Raw genomic sequence first — 22,820 nt, 5'->3', positions numbered from 1 at the left:
ACTTCCTGGGCTCAAGCGATCCTCCCACTTCTGCCTCCCAAAGGGCTGGGATCACAGGCATGAGCCACGGCGCCCGGTTGCCTTCCCATCTTTCACAGGCATCACTGAATGATGTTTTCTTTTTCTCTAACAGGGAGTTGCTGCTGGCGTGGAGTAAGTGGGGGCCGGGGAGGCTGGTCAACACCTCCATGCAACAGGACAGACCCAGAGCAAAGATGCTTCCACCCCACAGACTGGGGTTGGGACACCTGTTCCCGGGAAGCCCAAGTCCCTCTATGACAGCCTTCCCCTCATGCTCAGACAACAGCAAGAAGCAAGTGAAGAGCTGCCGAGATTGAGTTGCTTTTGGGTGCCTGTCACTGGGTCAGGTATTCGACATTCCTTCATTAAACTGTTCCGAAGGGCCTGGCCAGACGGCTGATATGGTTCGGCGGTGTCCCCACCCAAATCTCATCCTGAATTATAGCTCCCATAATTTCCCCATGTTGTGGGAGGGACCCCGTGGGAGGTAATTGAATCATGGGCGTGTTTTCCCCCACACTGTTCTCGTGGGAGTGAGTAAGTCTCATGACGTCTGATGGTTTTATCAGGAGAAACCCCTTGTGCCTGAGTCTCATTCTCTCTCCTGTCTGCCACCACGTGAGATGTGCCTTTTGCCTTCCTCCATGATTGTTAGGTCTCCCTAGACGTGTGAAACGGTGAGTTTATTAAACCTCTTTTTCTTTATAAATTATCCAGACTTGAGTATGTCTTTTTTTTTTTTTCTAAGATGGAGTCTTGCTCTGTTGCCCACGCTGGAGTGCAGTGGCACAATCTCGGCTCGCTGCAACCTCCGCCTCCCAGGTTCAAGCAATTCTCCTGCCTCAGCCTCCCAAGTAGCTGGGATTACAGGCACCTGCCACCACGCCTGGCTAATTTTTTGTGTTTTTCGTAGAGACAGGATTTCACCGTGTTAGCCAGGATGGTCTCGATCTCCTGACCTCGTGATCCGCCCGCCTCAGCCTCCCAAAGTGTTGGGATTACAGGTGTGAGCCGCCGTGCCTGGCCAATTTTTTGATACTTTTTTAGAGATGGGGTCTCATTATGTTGCCCAGCTTGGTCTTGACGTCCCAGGCTCAAGCTGTCCTTCTGCCTCGGCCTCCCAAAGTGCTGGGATTACAGGTGCTAGCCACTGCACCCGGCCTAAAACATTCTTTCTTGGTGTGTCCATGAGGGTGTCTCTGGAAGACATCAACACTAGATCAGTGGACCCAGTAAAGAGGCGCCCCCCTCCCCAGTGAGAGCAGGCACCATCCGATCCACAGAGGGTCCAACTGGAACAAAAGGCAGAGGAAGGCTGAATTCTCTCTCTCTCTCCTTCTCCTGCCCTTGGGCGTAAGAACTGCTGGTTCTCGGGCCTCTGGATCTGGAACTTTCTCCAGTTCCCCCTCGGGCCTTCATCCTCAGACTAGGATTTCCACCATCGCCTCCCCTGGCTCCCAGGCCTTTGGGCACAGGTGAGTTTTACCAGCAGTGTTCTGAGATCTCCGGGTTGCGGACGGACTGCGTGAGGCAATTCCTCATAATACATCTCCTCACATCCCTCTCTCTATGTCCTCTTGCGTCTGTTTTTCTGGAGACCTCTGACTAATGCAGTTGGTGTTTTGAAAAACCAAACAATCGCCTTTCATGACCCAGCCCTGGACGTCCCATGACATCACCTCCATTGTCCCCTGCTGGCCAAGGCTGTCGTAAGTCGGCCCAGGTTCACGGGGAGGAGGCCTCACTCGGCCTCTTGCTGGAAGAGTGGTGAGGTCACCGTAACGAAAACATGGGGACAGGAGAGATTGCTACAGCTCTCTCTGGAAAATGCCATGTGTGACATCGTGCAAGGTGACTTGGCTGTTGCCCGGGCTGTGGACCGCAAACATCCAGGAATAAGGCATGTCCCCCAGATGGTGGACAGCTGGGTGGTTTCAGTCTGGGGCGATTATGAACAATCCTAGGACAAGCCTGATTTCACCTGCATGCACGTCTACGGGCCATGGTCCTGGCTCTCTGGTCCTCCTGGGAGACCACAAAACTGTTGCATTAGTCCTGGGAGAAAGGTGTGAACCTGGGAGGCGGAGCTTGCAGTGAGCCGAGATCGTGCCACTGCACTCCAGCCTGGGCGACAAAGTGACACTCCGTCTCAAAAAAGAAAAAAAAAAGTATCAAAAAATGGCTGGGCGTGGTGGCTCATGCCTGTAATCCCAGCATTTGGGAGGCTGATGCAGGCAGATCACTTGACGTCAGGAGTTCCAGACCAGCTTGGCCAACATGGTGAAACTTACTCTACAAAGAATATACAAATTAGCCTGGTGTGGTGGTGTGCACCTGTAACCCCAGCTACTCAGGAGGCTGAGGAGAATCACTTGAACCGGGGAGGCGGAGGTTGCAGTGAGCCGAGATCGTGCCAGTGCACTCCAATCTGGGCGATATAGCGAGACTCCATCTCAATTTAAAAAAAAAGGTATTCAAAAAATTAGCTGAGCATGGTGGTGCATGCCTGTGGTCCCAGCTACTCAAGAGGCCAAAGTGGGAGGATCACTTGAGCCCAGGAGATGGAGGCTGCAGTGAGCTATGATTGCATCACTGCACTCCAGCCTGGGCAACAGAGCAAGACCCTATCTCAAAAAAAAAAAAAAAAAAAAAAAAAAACCTGTTATACTGTCTGTTTGGCATCCCTTAGCCCCGTCGAGCTGACATAAAATTAACCATGACAGCCAACACCAACTGGTGTCCTACAAGTCACTACTTGGAGTTAGTGTGGAACCCAGAGGCTAAGGACTTGGTCCCCCCACACTGTCCTCACTTCAGCTGCCAGCCACAGAAGGGGTCCCCAGGTTACTAGATCACCTCAGGATGGGGGCTGGGGGCCTTCGCGTCGGCTGAAGACAAATGCGGGGCTTCCCATGACCTCCCCACTCATTATCCAGTGCAATAATTCGCTATCACAGGACAACTCACGGGTTGTGACTTGTGATTAGAGTTTATTGTAAGGGGTATAACTCAGGACTAGCCATGTGGACTTACCGTATAAAGCAGGGAAGAAGGACACGCAGGCACCCACGCCCTCTCCAGGAGCTTCGCCTACTGGCACAAGAAGATCACACCACTGCACTCTGGCCTCGGTGACAGAATGAGACTCTCTCTCAAAAAAAGAAAATAAATGAAATGAAAAGAAAAGAGAAAAGAAACTCCCTGAGCCCCGAGCCCCATGGTTCTGAGTTCAGTATCCAGGTCTCACAAGGTATGCGTGATTGGTTAAACCACTGGCCGTTGTGATTTAACTCTATCTCCAGCTCCCTCTCCCCGGAGTTCGGGAATGGGTAGCTGGAGTGGAGTGAAGGTTCTAACTCAGTAATCACACGGCGACCAGGCACAGTGGCTCTCACCTGCAATCCCAGCACTTTGGGAGGCCCAGGCAGGAGGATTGCTTCAGGCCAGGAGTTCAAGACCAGCCAAGGCAACCTAGCAAGACTTCATCTCTTTTTTTTTTTTTTTTTTTTTTTGAGACAGAGTCTTGCTCTGTCACCCAGGCTGGAGTGCAGTGGCCGGATCTCGGCTCACTGCAAGCTCCGCCTCCCAGGTTCACGCCATTCTCCTGCCTCAGCCTCCCGAGTAGCTGGGACTACAGGCGCCCGCCACCTCGCCCGGCTAGTTTTTTGTATTTTTTTTAGTAGAGACGGGGTTTCACCGTGTTAGCCAGGATGGTCTTGATCTCCTGACCTCGTGATCCGCCCGTCTCAGCCTCCCAAAGTGCTGGGATTACAGGCTTGAGCCACTGCGCCCAGCAAGACTTCATCTCTACAAAAAAAAAAAATTAGGGGCAGGACGTGGTGGCTCATACCTGTAATCCAAGCACTTTGAGAGGCCGAGGCGGGTGGATCTCTTGAGGTCAGGAGTTTGAGACCAGTCTGGTCAACATGGTGAAACCCCGTATCTACTAAACATACAAAAATTAGCCAGGCATGGTGGCGGGCGCCTGTAATCCCGGCTACTCGGGAGGCTGAGGCAGGAGAATCGCTTGAACCCGGGTGGTGGAGGTTGCAGTGAGCCGAGATCGCACCACTGCACTCCAGCCTGGGCAACAAGAGCGAAACTCCATCTCAAAAACAAAACAAAACAAAACAAAACAAAACAAAACAAAACCAGGCAAGTGTGGTGGTGCACACCTGTAATCCCAGCTACTCGGGAGGTCGAGGCGGGAACGTGCTCTTCTTGGGCTGAGGAGTTCGAGGCTGCAGTGAGCCACGATTACTCAGCCCGGGCAACAACGCCAGACCCTGTCTCTATTTAAAATAAGAACGATAATCATATGATTGGTTCCTCTGGGGATCAGCCCCTGTCCTGGAGCTGTCTGGGACCCCACCCTAAGCCACCTCATTAGCAGAAACCCAGACAGGTGGCTTGTTATGACAAAAGACACTCCTGCCACTCAGGAAACTCCTGGTGCCAGGAACCCAGAATAAAAACCTTATTTATCTATAAAGATACATAATTTTTTTTTTTTTTTGAGACGGAGTCTCACTCTGTTGCCTAGGCTGGAGTACAGTGGCACAATCTCTGCTCACTGTAACCTCCGCCTCCCAGGTTCATGCCATTCTCCTGCCTCAGCCTCCCCAGTAGCTGGGACTACAGGTGCCCGCCACCGTGCCCGGCTTAATTTTTTGTTTTTTGTTTTTTGTTTTTTGTTTTTGAGATGGAGTCTTGCTCTGCTGCCCAGGCTGGAGTGCAGTGGCGTGATCTCCACTCATTGCAGACTCCACCTCCCAGGTTCACGCCATTCTCCTGCCTCAGCCTCCCGATTAGCTGGGACTACAGGCACCCGCCATCACGCCCGGCTAATTTTTTTTTTTGTATTTTTTTTTAGTAGAGACGGGATTTCACTGTGTTAGCCAGGATGGTCTCGATCTCCTGACCTCGTGATCTGCCCACCTCGGCCTCCCAGAGTGTTGGGATTACAGGCGTGAGCTACTGTGCCCGGCCTGTATTTTTTATTGTGCTGTGTTACACGGAAATATGGCTCACTGTCCCCAGGGCCTCTTCCCCTTGGAAGCAACAGCATCATGTGGTAAGGACATCATGCCATCTGTAGATCCTCCTTGTCAGGTCCCAGCCTGTAGCCGGCATTAAGCAAGAATCCTGAGATGGGAAGCCCATGAGATGCACCAGCCCCAGCCATGTCGTCTGCACCCGCAGGACAGAAGTCCCCGGGTAAGAACCGCCCCACTCACCCAGTCAAGCCAGAACCGTGAGAGGTCGTGGGGAATGGCCATTGTAAATAACCCTCAGATGACAAATGCTGATTTGCACTTGGAGTAAGAACTCCTGGAGAGCCTGCCCTCTTCTCCCTAGGCTGGTGGTTCCCCAGCCTGGGAATGTCACCCTGCACCAACCCAACTTGGGAAGCTCTGTCCTCGACTGTAATTTCTGAGTCAAAAGTCAGGACACAGGCCGGGCGCGGTGGCTCAAGCCTGTAATCCCAGCACTTTGGGAGGCCGAGGCGGGTGGATCACGAGGTCAGGAGATCGAGACTATCCTGGCTAACATGGTGAAACCCCATCTCTACTAAAAATACAAAAAACTAGCCGGGCGTGGTGGCGGGCGCCTGTAGTCTCAGCTACTTGGGAGGCTGAGGCGGGAGAATGGCGTGAACCCGGGAGGCGGAGCTTGCAGTGAGCCGAGATCACGCCACTGCACTCCAGCCTGGGAGACACAGTGAGACTCCGTCTCAAAAAAATAAAAATAAAAATAAAAATAAAAGTCAGGACACATGATCTGGTGTGAGTTTATTGTGGCACGACTCAGTGAAAAAAATGCCATCTGGGAACTGTGAGTAGGACATGGATTGGAATTTCTGGGACATGTATTGGCTTTTATTTTTTTCAAAGGAAAGTTTGGCCGGGAGCGGTGGCTCACGCCTGTAATCCCAGCACTTTGGGAGGCCGAGGTGGGCAGATCACGAAGTCAGAAGATTGAGACCATCCTGGCTAACACGGTGAAACCCCGTCTCTACTAAAAATACAAAAATTAGCCAGGTGTGGTGGCGGGCGCCTGTAATCCCAGCTACTCGGGAGACTGAGGCTGGAGAATGGTGTGAACCTGGGAGGCAGGTCTCAAAAAAAAATTAATAATGATAATAAAATAAAACATAAAAATAAAGGAAAGTTCATGAGGTTATTTTTCTCCTTTCCAACATAACGTATCGGCTCATTGCAGAAAATTTGAACAATCTCCCTGTACAATCCCCAGCAGTGCTGGGGAGAGTCATGGTTTATGGGGACAGTGTGACACAAGATAAAAAAGCAGGACTGCCCTGGATGGGGCCAGCGGGATAAGGTCCTGGCTCAGGTGCCTGCCCACCTTGCTCCTCCCAGCCTAGGAAGGGAGAGGGGAGCAGGAAGGGGGAGAGGGGCTGGAGCTCAGGTTCTTGGTCTCTGCCCTCCAGAGGAAGCACTCTGCACCACAGAAGGGAGCCTCTCCACACAGCCCCTCTGCGACCTTCAGCTCTCCCAGCCCACGCCCTTGACCTCTGCCCTCCTCTCTCCACCATTGCTCACCAGTCACAAGGTGCCCCGGGAAGCTTCCATCGCCACAAAAACAAACAAACAAACAAAAAGCCTAAGCCGGCAAGGTGGCTCACGCCTGTAATCCCCACACTTTGGGAGGCTGAGGCGGGCGGATTGCTGGAGCCCAGAAGTTCAAGACCAGCCCGGGCAACACAGCTAAACCCTGTCTCTACCTTTTATTTTAAATTTTTATATTTAGGCCAGCCACGGTGGCTCACGCCTGTCATCCCAGCACTTTGGGAGGCCGAGGCGGGCAGATCACTTGAGGTCAGGAGTTTGAGACCAGCCTGGCCATCATGGTGAAACCCCGTCTCTACTAAAAATACAAAAATTAGCTGGGTGTGGTGGCACACGCCTGTAATAGCAGCTGCTTGGGAGGCTGAGGCAGAAGAAACGCTTGAACCTGGGAGGCAGAGGTTGCAGTGAGCCGAGCATCACTGCACTCCAGCCTGGGCGATAAGAGCAGGACTCCACCTCAAAAAAAAAAAGAAAAAAAAAATTTATATTAAAAAAAAAAAAAAACTAAACACCCCTCCAGGGCCTCAGCCTCTCCAGGGAGACAGTTGGAATGTGGGTGAGGAGCTGCCTGGGCCTGTGTGAGTCCCTGCTCCTCAGTTCCTTCCCACCATTGCACTGGTTCTCAAACTTCATTCCCCAGAACCCAGGGGGTTCCGTGTCACTGAGCCCAGCAGGAGTTCCAGGCCCCTCCCCACACTCCTAGGGTACCCAGCTTCAATCCGCCCTGCACTTCATGACTGACAAGAATATTCTGCATCGTCATGATTTTTCTTTTCAGGAGACAGGATCTCACTCTGCTGCCCAGGCTGGAGTGCATGGTGCAGCCTCAGCTCACTGTAACCTTGACCTTCCGGGCTCGAGCAATCCGCCCACCTCAGCCCCTCTAGTAGGGGGGACTAGAGGTGCACACCACCCCACCCAGCTAATTTTTGTATTATTATTATTTGGCAGAGATAGGGTTTTGCCATGTTGCCCAGGCTGGTCTCAAACTCCTGGGCTCAAGGGATCCTCCTGCCTCGGCCTCCCAAAGTGCCGGGATGACAGATGTGATCCACTGTGCCTGGCGTTCACGACTTTTCAAAGATGGGGAAACCACAGCCAGAAAACTTTTCTAACCCACAGTTAGAAAAAGGCTGAGTGCGTTTACTTCCGCTCCCGGAGCCCGTAGGTCGGCAGCCTGAACCCAGCCATGGGCCTGGCCAAATGCAGTGGCAAGCTTGGATCCTGGAGCGGTGGAAGATCCACGTGGGGGCTTACCAAGTGGGGGCTGCCGAATCCCAGGACATCAGAGCAGCTTGCCTCTCGCTGAACAGCAAGGGAAACTGAGGCTTAGAGAAGGGGTGCCCTGCTGAGAAAAGCATAGGTGCCAGATGGGACCACAGTGTCTCCCAGCCCAGCCAGTTCTTTGCCCAGCACATCCAAGCCTGGGAGGAGGTCCTGCCACCAGCACTGACCTTTCCTCCAGGCAGTGAATCTGAGAGCAGCCATCTGCAGCCCAGGGCACCCTTCTTTCTTTTCTTTTCTTTTCTTTTTTTTTTTTTTGAGACGGAGGTTTTTTGGTGTTTTTTTTGTTTTTGTTTTTGTTTTTTTGGTTTTTTTTGAGACGGAGACTCGCTCTGTTGCCCGGGCTAGAGTGCAGTGGCCGGATCTCAGCTCACTGCAAACTCCGCCTCCCAGGTTTACGTTGCCTCAGCCTCCGGAGTAGCTGGGACTACAGGGGCCCGCCTAGTTTTATGTATTTTTTAGTAGAGACGGGGTTTCACCATGTTAGCCAGGATGTTATTGATCTCCTGACCTCGTGATCCGCCCGTCTTGGCCTCCCAAAGTGCTGGGATTATAGGCTTGAGCCACTGCGCCTGGCCTGAGACGGAGTTTTGCTCTGTCGCCCAGGCTGGAGTGCAGTGGCGCGATCTCAGCTCACTGCAACCTCTGCTTCCCGGGTTCAAGAGATTCCCCTGCCTCAGCCTCCAGAGTGGCTGGGACTACAGGTGCACGCCACCACGCCTGGCTAATTTTTTTGTGTATATTTTAGTAGAGACGGGGTTTCACCGTGTTGGCCAGGATGGTCTTGATTTCCTGACCTCGTGATCCCAGGGCCGCTTTCTATGCTGCATTTTCCTGGACATCTGGGATGTCAGGGTGAGAAACGGAAGGACTCAGGTCTCTCGGGGTTGGGGGCCTCAGGCCCCCTCCCTGCGCTGCAGTCTTCCTCCTCCCGCCTCCCCGTGACGGTGACCGGGACTCATTTCCTCATGAGCCGGCCGTTCTATTTTCAGACAATTGTTGGAAAGCGCTTCCCAGTCTCCAGCCAGAAGCTGCGCCCCCCCGAACTCCCCCGGACCTTCTGCTGGCTGGCGGGGGTCTGCATAGGTTAGGAGGCTCGCTGCCCAGTGGGTTCTTGAATATCAGCCCCCAAAGGGCCGCTTCAGGCCCGGGCCACCTGGGCGCCAGTTCGGCTGGGCGCCAGCCCGCGAGGGGCCACCTGTGACCTCCTGAGCTGCCAGTGGGTCCCGTCGCAGGGCACCTTCTTGGCAGAATCCAGCTCGAAACCTCCATATAAGAATGTTGTTTAGCACAGAACAAAACCTCCACGGGCGCGCTGATGGGCTCTGAGCGGCCCCACGGGCACCGACGCCCTCCTAACTGCTGACTCACGGCTTTGACACTCGTCACCGTGCTGAGGAGCCTCCAGTGTGGATGAGACAGTTTCTAAATTTAGTGGGCAGGGTGGTTGGGAGACGACGGCCAGTCCCCCGAGGCCCTCTGTGGCCACTTGTCATTCAGAGGAATGTAGAATCTCTCAGTCCCTGGCCCTGAGCGCCCACTCCCAGTGACCGTGGCAGCCACCTGCCCAGCCGTGTGCCCGGGTCCGGGACCAGGACCAGGGTCAGGGCCGCTTCTCACTGAGGCCCTTGCGGCAGCCCCAGGAGAGCGGGACGTCTGCTGCGTCCATTTTCCGGGTGGGTGAACTGAGGCTCGGAGAGGAAACCTGCCCGACACCACGCGGCCGGTGAGCTGGGCGCCAGAACTTGACACCAGATAAATCTCCCTGGGCCCTTACTGCTACATGGCCCGAGGCCCTGGAGGCCAGACCCCATCCTGGGTGTGGGGCACAGCCGTTCTCCATAGTTATCTAATTTCCTCACTTGCAAAATGTTAAAAAAAAGTATCTCCAGCGGACACCGTGGGCGTGCGGCTTCCCCGTGCAGGTGACACACGGGCCCCGCAGCTGCAGCCCGTGTCGGTGAACAGCCCCTGGCTGCCTCTTCTCCAGAGAACGGCCTGGGCTGGGGGGGGCACCACCCTGCCAGTGCCTGACACACGCTCCCAGCCTCGGGCAGGAGAGAGTTCCTGGTCAGGTGGAGGCTTCAACAGAAGCACCCTCTTAGCTTGGCTTCTTCCTGCTCCATCCCTCCCTCCTCACCTGTAAAGTTTCCTTGTAAAGAATGAGGCTGGGACCCGCATGGTGGCTCACGCCTGTAATCCCAGCACTTTGGGAGGCCGAGGCAGGCGGATCACGAGGTCAGGAGATCGAGACCATCCTGGCAAAACACGGTGAAACCCCGTCTCTACTAAAAAAAAAATACAAAAAAAATTAGCCGGGAGTGGCAGCGGGTGCCTGTAGTCCCAGCTTCTCGGGAGGCTGAGGCAGGAGAATGGCGAGAACCCGGGAGGCAGCAGAGCTTGCAGTGAGCGGAGATCGCGCCACTGCAGTCCAGCTCTGGGCGACAGAGCGAGACTCCATCTCAAAAAAAAAAAAGAAAAAATGAGGCTGGGCGCAGTGTTTCATGCCTGTAATCCCAGTACTTTGGGAGGCCGAGGCGGGTGGATCACTTGAGGCCAGGAGTTTGAGACCAGCCTGGCCATCATAGTGAAACCCCGTCTCTACTAAAAATACAAATATTAGCTGGGTGTGGTGGCACACGCCTGTAATCCCAGCTACTCGGGAGGCTGAGGCAGAAGAAACACTTGAACCCGGGAGGCAGAGGTTGCAGTGAGCCGAGATTGCACCACTGCACTCCACCCTGGGTGACAGGGTGAGACCCTGTCTCAAAAAAACAGGAATGGCACCTGGGCTGGGTGCGGTGGCTCACTCCTGTAATCCCAGCACTTTGGGAGGCCAAGACAGGTGGATCACTTAAGCCCAGGAGTCCAAGGCCAGCCTCGGCCACATAGTGAGACCTTGACTCTACCGAAAGATACAAAGGTGAGCCAGGCGCGGTGGCACAGGAGGTGGGGATGGGAGGATGAGCCAGGCACGTTGGCACATGCCTGCAGTCCTAGTGGCTCAGGAGGTGGGGATGAGAGGATGAACCAGGCGCGGTGGCACAGGAGGTGGGGATGGGAGGATGAGCCAGGCACAGTGGCACAGGCCTGTAGTCCTAGTGGCTCAGGAGGTGGGGATAAGAGGATGAACCAGGCACGGTGGCACAGGAGGTGGGGATGGGAGGATGAGCCAGGCACAGTGGCACAGGCCTGTAGTCCTAGTGGCTCAGGAGGTGGGGATGGGAGGGTCACGTGAGCCCAGGAGGTCAAGGCCGCAGTGAGCCGTGATCATCCCATTGCACTCCAGCCTGGTGGGCAATAGAGCCAGACCCTGTCTCTAAATTTAAAAAAAGAGAACCAGGACCGCCGTGTCACGGAGACCAAAGGCACAAAACACTGGTGCTCCATGTGGTCACAGGACCAGCCACTCCGGGGGGAGCCACTGGGGTCCTCAGAGCAGCACCCATTTCAGGGAAGTACCTGGGGCTGGAGCGAGTGGAGAGGCGTGTGGATGGCGGGGAAGTGGAGTTGCGGAGAAAGAAAGGGCCGTGAGTGCAGATTCCGGGGAAGGGGCGATGGAAGCGGGAGGTTTGAGGGGTGGGCCCAGAGGACGGGGTGGGAAGACCCAGCAGGGGCGGCTTCCACCGCAGGAGGAGAGAAGTAGGGAAGGCCTGAGATCCGAAGCAGGTTGCACCAGACATTTTGGGGGTCTGGGCCTCCCAGTCCTTCCCCTTCCTCACAACTCCTGATTCTCTTTGTCGGTTCACCTCTCTCCTGAGCAGCCTGGGGGTGGAACCGGGATTGGCCCCTGCTCTTGGAAGCCAAAGGGTCTGAGCTCTTCCCCAGTAGACCACGTGTGAGTCACGGCACAGTGGCCAGCAAGGCGCAAGCTCTCCCTGGCAGACCAGCCGTCCTGAGTTTCGATGTGGTGCCCAGCGAGGTCTGAGCTGAAAACCAGCTGTCCCGAGCCTCAGTGCAGTGGCCAGTGGCCTGACTGGTCCTTGGGTGAGCTGGAATTCTGGACGTGGGTCTGCCTTTGGGGCTGCACCCTATGGGAGCCCCACACAAGGTTAGGGGTTCCAGCCGGTGGGGGGGTAGAGAAAGTGGGCGCCCAGGTTCCTAGCAGGGGCTAGCCTGGGGGTGGATGGTGAAGGAAGGCTTTAGGGAGGTTCAGGGAGGGGCCGGGGCTGGGCCCTCAGGATGGGGGTCACTTGAGAAGAGCCGCAGGTTCCCCGCAAGGGCCCCTACGTGTAACGGGAAGGCCAGGCCTGGTCTGCGCGGGGGATGCTTGGTCCAGGCTGGAGCCCCCAGTCTACGCCCAGGCTGCACAGAGAGCGGCAGCTGCTTCCTGGCACAGGGCAGTTAAACCACACGCAGCTGCAGGCTGCCCACCGTGCCCGTCTCCCCTTGGGCCCGACCTGGGCCTCTGCTCCCCCGGTCCCCACCCTGCCAGCCGCCCCCAGCCCCTGGTGCTGGTGAGTGGTGGGGGGCTGCAGTGGCACCCTGGAGCCCAAACCTGCCACACCAATCAGGTCATGAGGTCGGGTCCTGCTGGGACAGGGTTACCTTTGGCACTCACTGCACTCTGGGGCCACAGCAAAGAGGACCCCAGGATGGTAGAAGTCAGAGGCTTGGGCTTGCCTGCCCGACAGTGTCCCACCAGGCTGAGTGAGGCCCAGCTCTCCTAACAGCTGAGGCTTTTAGTGCCAGCTTCCTCCCCCCAGGCAATTCACAGTTATCACAGTGACAGTCCATGGGCTCTCACTGAACATGGCGAGCCACCCTGGACCCAGCAGGGGACCGGGCAGACCAGGCTCTGCTGGTGGCTCTGTCAGGCAGGAAGGCAGGGAAAAGACCAGCCAGGGGTGGGCGTGCGCCTGTGGTCCCAGCTACTTGGGAGGCTGAGGCGGGAGGATTGAGCCTAGGAATTTGAGGCTGCAGTGAACCATGATCATGCCACTGCATTCCAGCTAGGTAGCAGAGCAAGACCCTATTTCTTTTTTTTTTTTTTGAGACGGAGTCTCGCTCTGTCGCCCAGGCTGGAGTGCAGTGGCCGGATCTCGGCTCACTGCAAGCTCCGCCTCCCGGGTTCACGCCATTCTCCTGCCTCAGCCTCCCGAGTAGCTGGGACTACAGGCGCCCGCCACCTCGCCTGGCTAGTTTTTTGTATTTTTTTAGTAGAGACGGGGTTTCACCGTGTTAGCCAGGATGGTCTTCATCTCCTGACCTCATGATCCGCCCGTCTCGGCCTCCCAAAGTGCTGGGATTACAGGCGTGAGCCACCGCGCCCGGCCGCAAGACCCTATTTCTAAAACATTTTTTTTAAAGACATGAAGGAAGGGCCAGGTGCGGTGGCTCACGCCTGTAATCACAGCACTTTGGGAGGTCAAGGTGGGTGGATCACCTGAGGTCAGGAGTTCAAGACCAGCCTGGCCAACATGGTGAAACCCTCTCTCTACTAAAAATATAAAAATTAGCCGGGTGTGGCTGAACATGGTGGCCACCATGTAATCTCAGTGCTGAGCCTGTAATCTCAGCACTTTGGGAGGCCAAGGCAGGCAGATCACCTGAGGTCAGGGGTTTGAGACCAGCCTAGTCAACATGGTGAAACCCCATCTCTACTAAAAATACAAAAAATTAGCCAGGCGTGGTGGCAAGCCCCTATAATCCCAGTTCCTGACGGGGCTGAGGCAGAATTGCTTGAACCCAGGAGGCGGAGGCTGTGCGGAGGCTGCAATGGGCAGAGATCGCGCCACTGCACTCCAGCCTGGGCAACAGAGAGACTCTCAAAAAAAAAAAAAAAAATCAGCAGGGCATGGCAGCAGGTGCCTGTAATCCCAGCTACTCGGGAGGCTGAGGCAGGAGAATCGCTTGAACCCCAGAGGTGGAGGTTGCAGTGAGCCGAGACTGAATCACTGCACTCCAGCCTGGGCGACAGAGCAAGACTCCATCTCAAAAAAAAAAAAAAAAAAAAAAGACATAAAGGCGACTTCCAGGTGCAGGGGGCTGGGGCATCAGTGACTGACCAGGGAAGGAGGCCACTCAAGCAAAGACCAGAATGGGGTGGACAGGGAGCCCCAGGACCAGCTGGGGAGATTCTGGGCACAGGAAACAGTGCGTGGAAAGGCAGGCACCTTCCGGAAACAGTGAGAAGGCTGAGGTGTGGGGTGCGGCGGCATCAGGGGAGGCGAGAGGGAGAAGTAGACCCTGCAGTACCCGGCAGTCCTTGGCATGGGGCTGGGACGGGGCAAACAGTGGCCCCATAGCCCACGTCCACTGGAGCCACAGGATGGGAGCTTCTTTGCAAATAAGGTTTTTGCAGATATAATGAATTTTCTTTTTTTTTTTTTTAGATGGAATCTCGCTCTGTCACCCAGGCTAGAGTGCAATGGTGCGATCTTGGCTCACTGTAGCCTCCACCTCCCAGGTTCAAGCGATTCTCGTGCCTCAGCCTCCCGAGTAGCTGGGATTACAGGTGCGTGCTACCAGGCCTGGCTAATTTTTTTTCTATTTTTAGTAGAGGTGGGGTTTCGTCATGTTGGCCAGGCTGGTCTCAAACTCCTGACCTCAGGCAATCTGCCTGCCTCAACCTCCCAAAGTGCTGGGATGACAGGTGTGAGCCACCGCACAGGCCTAATGAAGGTAAAGATCTTGAGATGAGATCATCCTGGATCTGGGTGGGCCCTAAATCCAGTTGTCTTCACAAGGCACAGAGACACAGAGAGAAGACAGCCACATGGAGACAGAGGCAGAGGCTGGAGGGATGTGGCCACGAGCCGAGGACCCCTGGAGCCCCCAGGAGCTGGTCGAGGTAGGCAGGGTCCTCCCCTAGAGCCCTCGGAGGCAGCCAGCTCTGCCCACACTTTGACTTCAGACTTCTGGGCTCCAGAACTGCAAGAGAGGACATTTCTGTGGCTTTAAGCCACCAAGTCTGTTGCGTTCTGTAAGAGCTGCTGTGAGGAAACAAGCACAGGTGTTTATTTTACTGTTTGGGTGATAAGCAGAGTCTTTGGAGAATTCTGAGCAGGGGAGGAACTTTTGATGATATCTTCTTTTTTCTCTCTCTTTTTTTTTTTTGTTTGAGACGGAATCTCGCTCTGTGGTCAGGCTGGAGTGCAGTGGCACCATCTCGGCTCACTGCTGCCTCCACCTCCTGGGTTCAGGTGATTCTCCTGCCTCAGCCTCCCAAGTAGCTGGGACTAAAGGCACCGGCCACCATGCCCAGGTAATTTTTGTATTTTTAGTAGACATGGGGTTTACCATGTTGGCCAAGCTGGTCTCAAACTCCTGACCTCAGGTGATCCGCTCGCCTCAGCCTCCCAAAGTGCTAGGATTATGAGCCATGGCGCCCGGCCTAAAAATTACATTCTTAATACTTTCTTTTTTGAGACAGAGTCTCACTCTTGTCGCCCAGGCTGGAGTGCAATGGCATGATCTCGGCTCACTGCAACCTCTGCCTCCCAGGTTCAAGCGATTTTCCCGCTCAGCCTCCTGAGTAGCTGGGATTACAGGCATGTGCCACCACACCCAGCTAATTTTTGTATTTTTGTAGAGATCACGTTTCACCATGTTGGCCAGGCTGGTCTTGAACTCCTGACCTCAGGTGATCCACCCGCCTCGGCCTCCCAAAGTGCTGGGATTTGTACAGGCGTGAGCCATCTCGCCTGACCGTAAAAAATATTTTTAAAAAGTGAGCAAACAATTTGAACAGACACCAATAATGCCGATATATGGATGACAAAAAAGATGAGAAAACGCTAATTACTCATAGGGGAGACGTCGATGAGGAGCACAGGGCAGACTCTGCACACCCCCCAGGATGACGGAATGCCCGCGGTCCTGCCCGGGCCATCAGCGGAGAAGCCATCGTTGGAATCTGGACTCCATTCTGCGGGAGACACTCAGCAGCTGACAGAAGCCACCAGTGCCCACAGCGCCGGGTTGAGTCTCAGAATAATGATGCCAGGCCGGGCGCGGTGGCTCACGCCTGCAATACCAGCACTTTGGGAGGCTGAGGCAGGAGGATCAAGAGGTCAGGAGGTCAAGACCATCCTGGCTAACACGATGAAACCCTGTCTCTACTAAAAATACAAAAAAAAAAAAAAAATTAGCCAGGCGGGGTGGCGGCGGCGCCTGTAGTCCCAGCTACTCAGGAGGCTGAGGTAGGAGAATGGCGTGAACCTGGGAGGCAGAGCTTGCAGTGAGCCGAGAAGGCGCCACTGCACTCCAGTCTGGGCAACAGAGCAAGACTCCGTCTCAAAAAAAAAAAAAAAAAAAAGACACTGGGTGCAGCCAGCCAGCAAGCGCGCCCCGTGGGCTTTCATTCACACAGACCCCAGAAGAGTCAACAGCGCCTCTCCAGGGACAGAAAGTGGCGCCCTGGCGGCCTGGAGACAAGGCAGGGGCGGTTTGGGAATGTTCGTTACAGGGTTGGAAGGGATGGGGGATGGGGCCACAGGTGTGTGCGAATGTCGCGAATGTCAGCACGCAGCAGTCTGCACCCGTTCCACCCTTTACACCCCTGCAGTTTATCAGACGCCAATCATAACTCAAAACAGCTGTTTCAAAAAGAGAAGGGGAGAGGGAGGAGGAAGGCAAAGAGGTAGAGGAGGGGGAGGAAGAGGAAGAGGGGAAGGAGGAGAAGGAGAAAAAGAAGAGGGAGGAGGAGGTAGTCAAGGTTGACTCCTGAGTTGTACAGAAAGAGAAGGATAAGGAGGAGGAGAAGCAGGAGGAGGAGAAGCAGGAGGAGGAGGAGCACGAGGAGGATGAGGAGGAGCAGGAGGAGGAGGAGGAGGGGGAGGAGGTGGTCAAGGTTGACTCCTGAGTTTTTACAGAAAGAGAAGGACAAGGAGGAGGAGGAGGAGGGGGAGGAGCAGGAGGAGGAGGGGGAGGAGCAGGGGAGGAGGAGGAGCGGGAGGAGGAGGGGGAGGAGCAGGAGGAGGAGGAGCAAGAGGAGGAGGAGGAGGGGGAGGAGCAGGAGGAGGAGGAGCAAGAGGAGGAGGAGGAGGGGGAGGAGGTGGTCAAGGTTGGCTCCTGAGCTTTAAGAGAAAGAGGAAAAGGAGAAGGAGGAGCAGCGGGAGGAGGGGGAGGAGGTGGTCAAGGTTGACTCAGGAGGAGGAGGAGGTCATCAAGGTCGACCTTGAGGTTCTGGCCTGGGCCTGGGTGAGGGCATTTGCCGAAGGCATAGGCCCCGCATGCAGGGGCGGCGATGCTGGTCAGAGGGTAAGGAGAGACAAGTGGCAGGGCAGAGGAAGCTCCCTGCAGGCTGCTCCTATTCAGGTGACAGGAGGAGGAAGCATTACCCCATCGGATCTCCCCTCCACCTTAGAGAGTTACCCTGAGGGACAGATTGAGAAATGGCGGAGGCATGAAGCTGCACAGCCCCGGTCTGGTGTCCAGCAGGGATCTACGGTTGACCGGCCTCTCCTCCCATGGGCACCATGGACATCTCCTTCCGGACTTGCTGCCCACACAGCGCAGGGTGCAGGGCCCTGGAGCCCCTGGGGTCATGCAGGGACCCGGCTGATGCCCGCAGCAGTGGGAAGAGACCGCGGAGGGTCACACAGCAGTTCTCAGGCTGCAGCCTGGGGCCATGAGCCTCACTGAGGCCACGGTCGAACGGCCACACCCAACTTCAGGGACACAGGGAGACCATCTCCGCCTTGCCGTCCCTGGGTGGGGAGATGGACACACCGGGCAGGCGGCACTCAGGACTCCCTCGGTGGGGGGACAGAGTTCAAGTCAGTGCCCTGCTGGGAACAGATCTTGAAAATGTGGTTAAGTGGCAAAAGCCAGGCGTAGAAAAGAGGAGCCGTGCGCTACCTGCAGGGTGACAAGGCAGAGGTCGGCACATGGGTGGCTGCCTGAACGCACACGGACAAGCCAGGAAGACGGACACAAATCAGAACAGAGGCTGACTCCAGGGGAAGGGACCGGCTGCTCAGGGGTCGGGGGAGACCCTTTGACTGGATGATTCCCCTGCCTTTTTTTTTTTTAAGACAGGGTCTTGCTCTGTCGCCCAGGCTGGAGTGTAGTGGCACCATCATAGCTCACTGCAGCCTTGACCTCCCGGGCTGAAGAGATCCTCCTGCCTCAGCCTCTTGAGTAGCTGGGGCATAGGCAGGCACAACTATGCCTGGATAATTTATTTTTGATTTTTTTGTAGAGATAAAGTCTCACTATGTTGCCCAGGCTGGTCTCACACGCCTAGGTTCAAGTGGTCCTCCCACTTTGGCCTCCCAAAGGGCTGGGATTAGAGGTTCATGCCACCATGCCCAGCTAATTATTATTATTTTTTTGTACAGGTGGAGTCTTGCTATGTTGCCCAGGCTGGTCTCCAACTCAACTGATCCTCCTGCTTTGGTCTCTCAAAGTGCTGAGATTACAGGTGTGAGCACCACACCTGGCAACTGTATAATCTTTTGTATCTTTTGATTTTTGTTCCCATCAGTGTTTCTATTAAAAAAAAAAAAAAAGGCGGGGGGGGGCGGGGTGGGTGCAGTAATCCCAGCACTTTGGGAGGCCAAGGCGGGTGGATCACCTGAGGTCAGGAGTTCAAGACCAGCCTGGCCAACATGGTGAAACCCTATCTCTACTAAAAATACCAAAAAATTAGCCAGACGTGGTGGCGGGCGCCTGTAATCCCAGCTACTCGGGAGACTGAGGCAGGAGAATCGCTTGAACCCGGGGGGTGGAGGTTGCAGTGAGCCGAGATTGCGCCACTGCCCTCCAGCCTGGGCAACAGAGACAGACTCCGGGTCAAAAAAAAAAAAAAGGAAAGAAAAGAAAAAGGAAAGTATGAACTTTGTGGAACACGAGTTCCATCTCAATAAAGCTGCTATTATTTTTTGAGACAGAGTCCCTCCCCGGGGGCCCCCCGGGCTGCTCCCCCTCACCAGGGCCTGCGCCCCGGCCGTCCCCGCCCCCCGGGACGTGCAGAACCCGCCGCTTGACGCATCCGCGGATCCCTGACACCGCCCCTCCCGCCGTGCGTCTTGGAGTGTGTCCCTCCGCAACGCCAGCACTACCTGTGCATAGAGATGCCAGCGCCTGCCCCGCGCCGCGGAGCCACCTGGACCACACCACGTGCGCGCGGGGCCCGCCACTCCCGCCGCCAGAGGGCGCTGCAGGCATCAGGCCGGCGCCGCGAGCCTCTCGCACCTCCCCCTGGGCCCGCTTCCCGCCGCACTATTTTGCTTCCTGTTGTTCCGGAAGTCGGGCCCTTGAGTGTGGCGAGATCCGCTTCCGTTTCCGGGGTGGCCGGGTGGCGGCGGCTGGGCTGTAGTCGCGATGGGCCAGAGGTAAGTGAGCCGCGGCCTGGGCGCGCTCTCATTGCCAGGCGAGCGCCTGATTCTCCCGGCTACCCCGCCCGGCCTCGGGGCCGTCCTTCATGGTTCTGCCCCCTCCAGCTCGGCGTCCGCGCCGCCTGCTGCCACCAGACTGAGCCGCTCCCGGGCGGCTGGGAGGCGGGGTCCCTGCAGCTCCTGCAGCATCGCCCCTCCGGGCGGGCGCGGGACCACTGTCCCCGGGTCCCACGCCCAAGCCCCGTGCGGTAAGGGAGCGAATGAGCGAGCGAGTGAATGAATGAATGAATGACCGCACGCTGGCTCCTCCGCAGGTGACGCCGCAGCCGCCGGGAGCCGCTAGGGACGCGGCAAGATGAACCGGGCCAAGCCCACCACGGTGCGCAGGCCCAGCGCCGCGGCCAAACCCTCAGGTGCGTCTCTCTCCCCGCTCTGCAACCCGGGGGTCTTTGAGGGTCTTTGGGGATCTCAACTGCCCCGGAGCCTGCCTTCGGCTTGGTTGTTCCGCAGCCGCGGCTGTTTCCAGGAATTGGATCTGGAAACACTGCTCTCGGTCCTCAGCGGCTATGAGAGTCCCTGGGAGGCTTGGGACAGCGGCGACTTCCTCCGGGACCCCGGTGATCTCGTTTCAGGCTGAGCTGCAAGGCGGCTGACAGTAGTGGAAGGGTCTCCCCAGCCAGGAGGCAGGAGGGAGCACAGTGTAGCGTAGCACGGGGTCTGCAGCCAGACTGTCAGCTCAGATCCTCCGGGCTTAAAGCTGCCACTCACCTGCTGTGTAACGCTGCACACATTGCTTAACCTCTCTGTGTCCCTTTCTCCCCTGTAAAGTTAGGGTAATGGCACCTATTGCGGAAACTTGGGCGGGGCGGGGGTACTAAGCACACTGTTTTGGATAGACCAGAGATGGCCTGGTTTGTGGTTAGCGCTATGTGACTATCCACCGTCACTTGTGCATATCTTGCTGGTGCCTGCTCAGCTGTTGGCTGCTGAGTGAGCTCTGGCTTCTTCCTTGCCTTCTCTGACCGTTGTTTAATTCCCTCTGACATAACAGGAGGTTGGAGTCAGTCTTTTTCCACCTTGGGTGTTGGGAATGTACCTGGTTTTCTCTCTCCTTTCTCTGCAGGGCACCCTCCCCCGGGAGACTTCATTGCTCTGGGCTCAAAGGGTCAGGCCAATGAATCGAAAACGGCATCCACCCTGCTGAAGCCAGCCCCTTCCGGCCTGCCTTCTGAGCGCAAGCGGGATGCGGCGGCTGCATTGTCCAGTGCCTCGGCCCTCACCGGTCTCACCAAACGCCCCAAACTCTCCTCCACACCCCCACTGAGTGCCCTGGGGCGCCTGGCTGAGGCTGCAGTGGCAGAAAAACGAGCCATTTCTCCGTCGATTAAAGAGCCATCTGTGGTGCCAATTGAAGGTAATGAGTCTGTGGACTTCTCCTGAGAACGCCCCTCAGCACGTCCATCCATCAGATGTTCAGGGAAGGCCCCCTCCAGGCCTAGCGCTGCCTGTATGGCCGACCTCCTCTGGGAGAGCAGATGTTTGTGACTTGTTCTTTGAAGTGCTTCTTATGTAGGTGCCCTTACCCTGTGTGTGCGTCTGCGTCCTGAACTGCCAGTGGCTGCCCTTCAAGAGCCGGGTCACTCCCCCGTTGAGTGTCTCATGTCTCTGTTGGACGCCCCCTTTGTGATGGGCACTGTCTGAGCCCTGGGGGTAAACCGGGCCTGGTGACACCCTAGGTGCGTGTTCTCAAGGTCGCGCGCCCTGGTGCGTTCCTCTCTCAACCTGAGCGGAGGCGATATGTACTTGGTTCCTCCTTCCCTCCTGGTTACCAACAGGGAAGAGTTCATCCGTTCCCTGTTTTCAGTTGAAAAGTAGCAGAACAGTAAATACATCAACAGGAAATGTAAATTTTACAATTCACTTCTCACAGAAATGCCTTTAACTGTGTGCCTAGAATCGCCCCTGCTCCTCTGCACCATTTTCCCAACGACCATCTTTCAAGGCTCCATGACTTCCTGGGAGTCACTCTGGCAGCTGTCACACCAGCCCCAGCAAGCCTCGTGGTCTGCAGTATTTTGTTTCTGTGGGAGCATTTCTTTTGGGTAATTTCTTTGTGGTAGTCAAAAAGAACAAGCGTCCTGATGACTTTGGTAGTGAGGTGTCTGTTCAAGCCACGCCACCTCTGATTACTGAGTTTTGTGCCAGACAGGGCCCAGGGGACTTGTGGGCTGTGGGCTGTGGCCTTGCCGTCGGAGGGATCAGGCTGCTGCAGTGCAAGCCTGTGAGTGAGTCCCTGACGGCCCTGGGACGGAGGAGGCCTGGCAGGGAGTTGCAGTGTGGGCTCAGGCCTGGAAGCACAGGCAATGAAACTGGGGCAGGCAGGAAAGGGAGGTGCTAAGCAGACAATGGACCGTGCCCAGGGAATGGAGGCCTGGCCTGGGCAGCACACGCTAGTGATAGCCGAGGCTGGACGCTGTGGGCAGTGTTTGTCCTGGACTCATTTGGCATCAGGGAGTCCTGGGGGCAAACAGCCCAGGATGGCACAGCTGGGGGGCTGCTTTAGGAGGTCGAGTCTCAGACGTCCCATGAGGCCTGTCACTGGGCTGCTGGTGCCAGTGAGGATCGAGGACAGAGACCACAGGCCCCACCCCGGCCCGAGTTCTCGGCCTCCGGCTGCTGGGTGTTTTATTTATCTATTTATTTATTTTTATCACCACCTCCCGTAGAAAGGAGATTTTGAAGATGACAGGAGATGTGGTTGTGAAAAGCATATTCTGAGTGGTAGATCGCTTTACAGTATTATTCTCGCAAAACAGAGATGGCTGCTTCCAGCCATTTGTGGTATCTGTCCCAGGCCGTTCCTCCGTGCTGGCAGCCCACTTCTCCCCCCTGCTTATCTCAGGGCATTAGGAAATTTCTTTCAAGTCTTTGTCCCAGGTGCAGTTAAGGTGGATTACAATGCCTCTGTCCACATGTCTGTGTGGATATTTACTTTTTATTTATTTTTATTTTATTTACTTTTTTTTGAGACGGAGTCTTGCTTTGTAGCCCAGGTTGGAGTGCAGTGGCACAATCTCGGCTCACTGCAAGCTCTGCCTCCCGGGTTCACGCCATTTTCCTGCCTCAGCCTCCCAAGTAGCTGGGACTATAGGCACCCGCCACCATACCCGGCTAATTTTGTGTATTTTTAGTAGAGACAGGGTTTCACTGTGTTAGCCAGGATGGTCTCGATCTCCCGTCCTCGTGATCCACCTGTCTTTGCCTCCCAAAGTGTTGGGATTACAGGCGTGAGCCACCGTGCCCGGCTTATGTATTTATTTTTTGAGACGAAGTGTTGCACTGTCCCCAGGCTGGAGTGCAGTGGCACGATCTCGGCTCACTTCAGCCTCCGTCTCCCAGGTTCAAGTGATTCTCTTGCCTTAGCCTCCGAAGTAGCTGGGATTACAGGCATGCACCCCCATGCCTGGCTAACGTGTATTTTTAGTAGAGACAGGGTTTCACTGTATTGGCCAGGCTGGTCTCGAATTCCTGACCTCAGGTGATCCACCCACCTCAGCCTCCCAAAATGGCAGGATTACAGGTGCGAGCCGCCATGCCCGGCTGTGTGTGGATATTTAAAACACAGTCCTAAAAACTCCTG

General features: G+C 55.8%; 1 protein-coding gene across 1 annotated transcript in view; it reads left to right on the top strand.

The window, feature by feature from the left end:
• The first annotated feature begins 19,117 nt into the window (after positions 1–19,117).
• Positions 19,118–22,820, top strand: part of INTS1 (integrator complex subunit 1) — a 34,833-nt gene continuing 31,130 nt past the window's right edge. The window contains exons 1-3 of the mRNA XM_015133155.3: positions 19,118–19,177; positions 19,495–19,593; positions 20,304–20,594. Of these exons, the coding sequence (XP_014988641.3) occupies positions 19,536–19,593; positions 20,304–20,594 (349 nt within the window). The 5' untranslated portion in view covers positions 19,118–19,177; positions 19,495–19,535. The remainder of the gene's footprint in view (positions 19,178–19,494; positions 19,594–20,303; positions 20,595–22,820) is intronic.

Source organism: Macaca mulatta, chromosome 3 (assembly GCF_049350105.2).
Source record: "Macaca mulatta isolate MMU2019108-1 chromosome 3, T2T-MMU8v2.0, whole genome shotgun sequence".
Taxonomy (NCBI): Eukaryota; Metazoa; Chordata; class Mammalia; order Primates; family Cercopithecidae; genus Macaca; species Macaca mulatta.
Note: the sequence above shows the minus strand (reverse complement) of the source record. Positions and strands in the feature narration are given on the sequence as shown.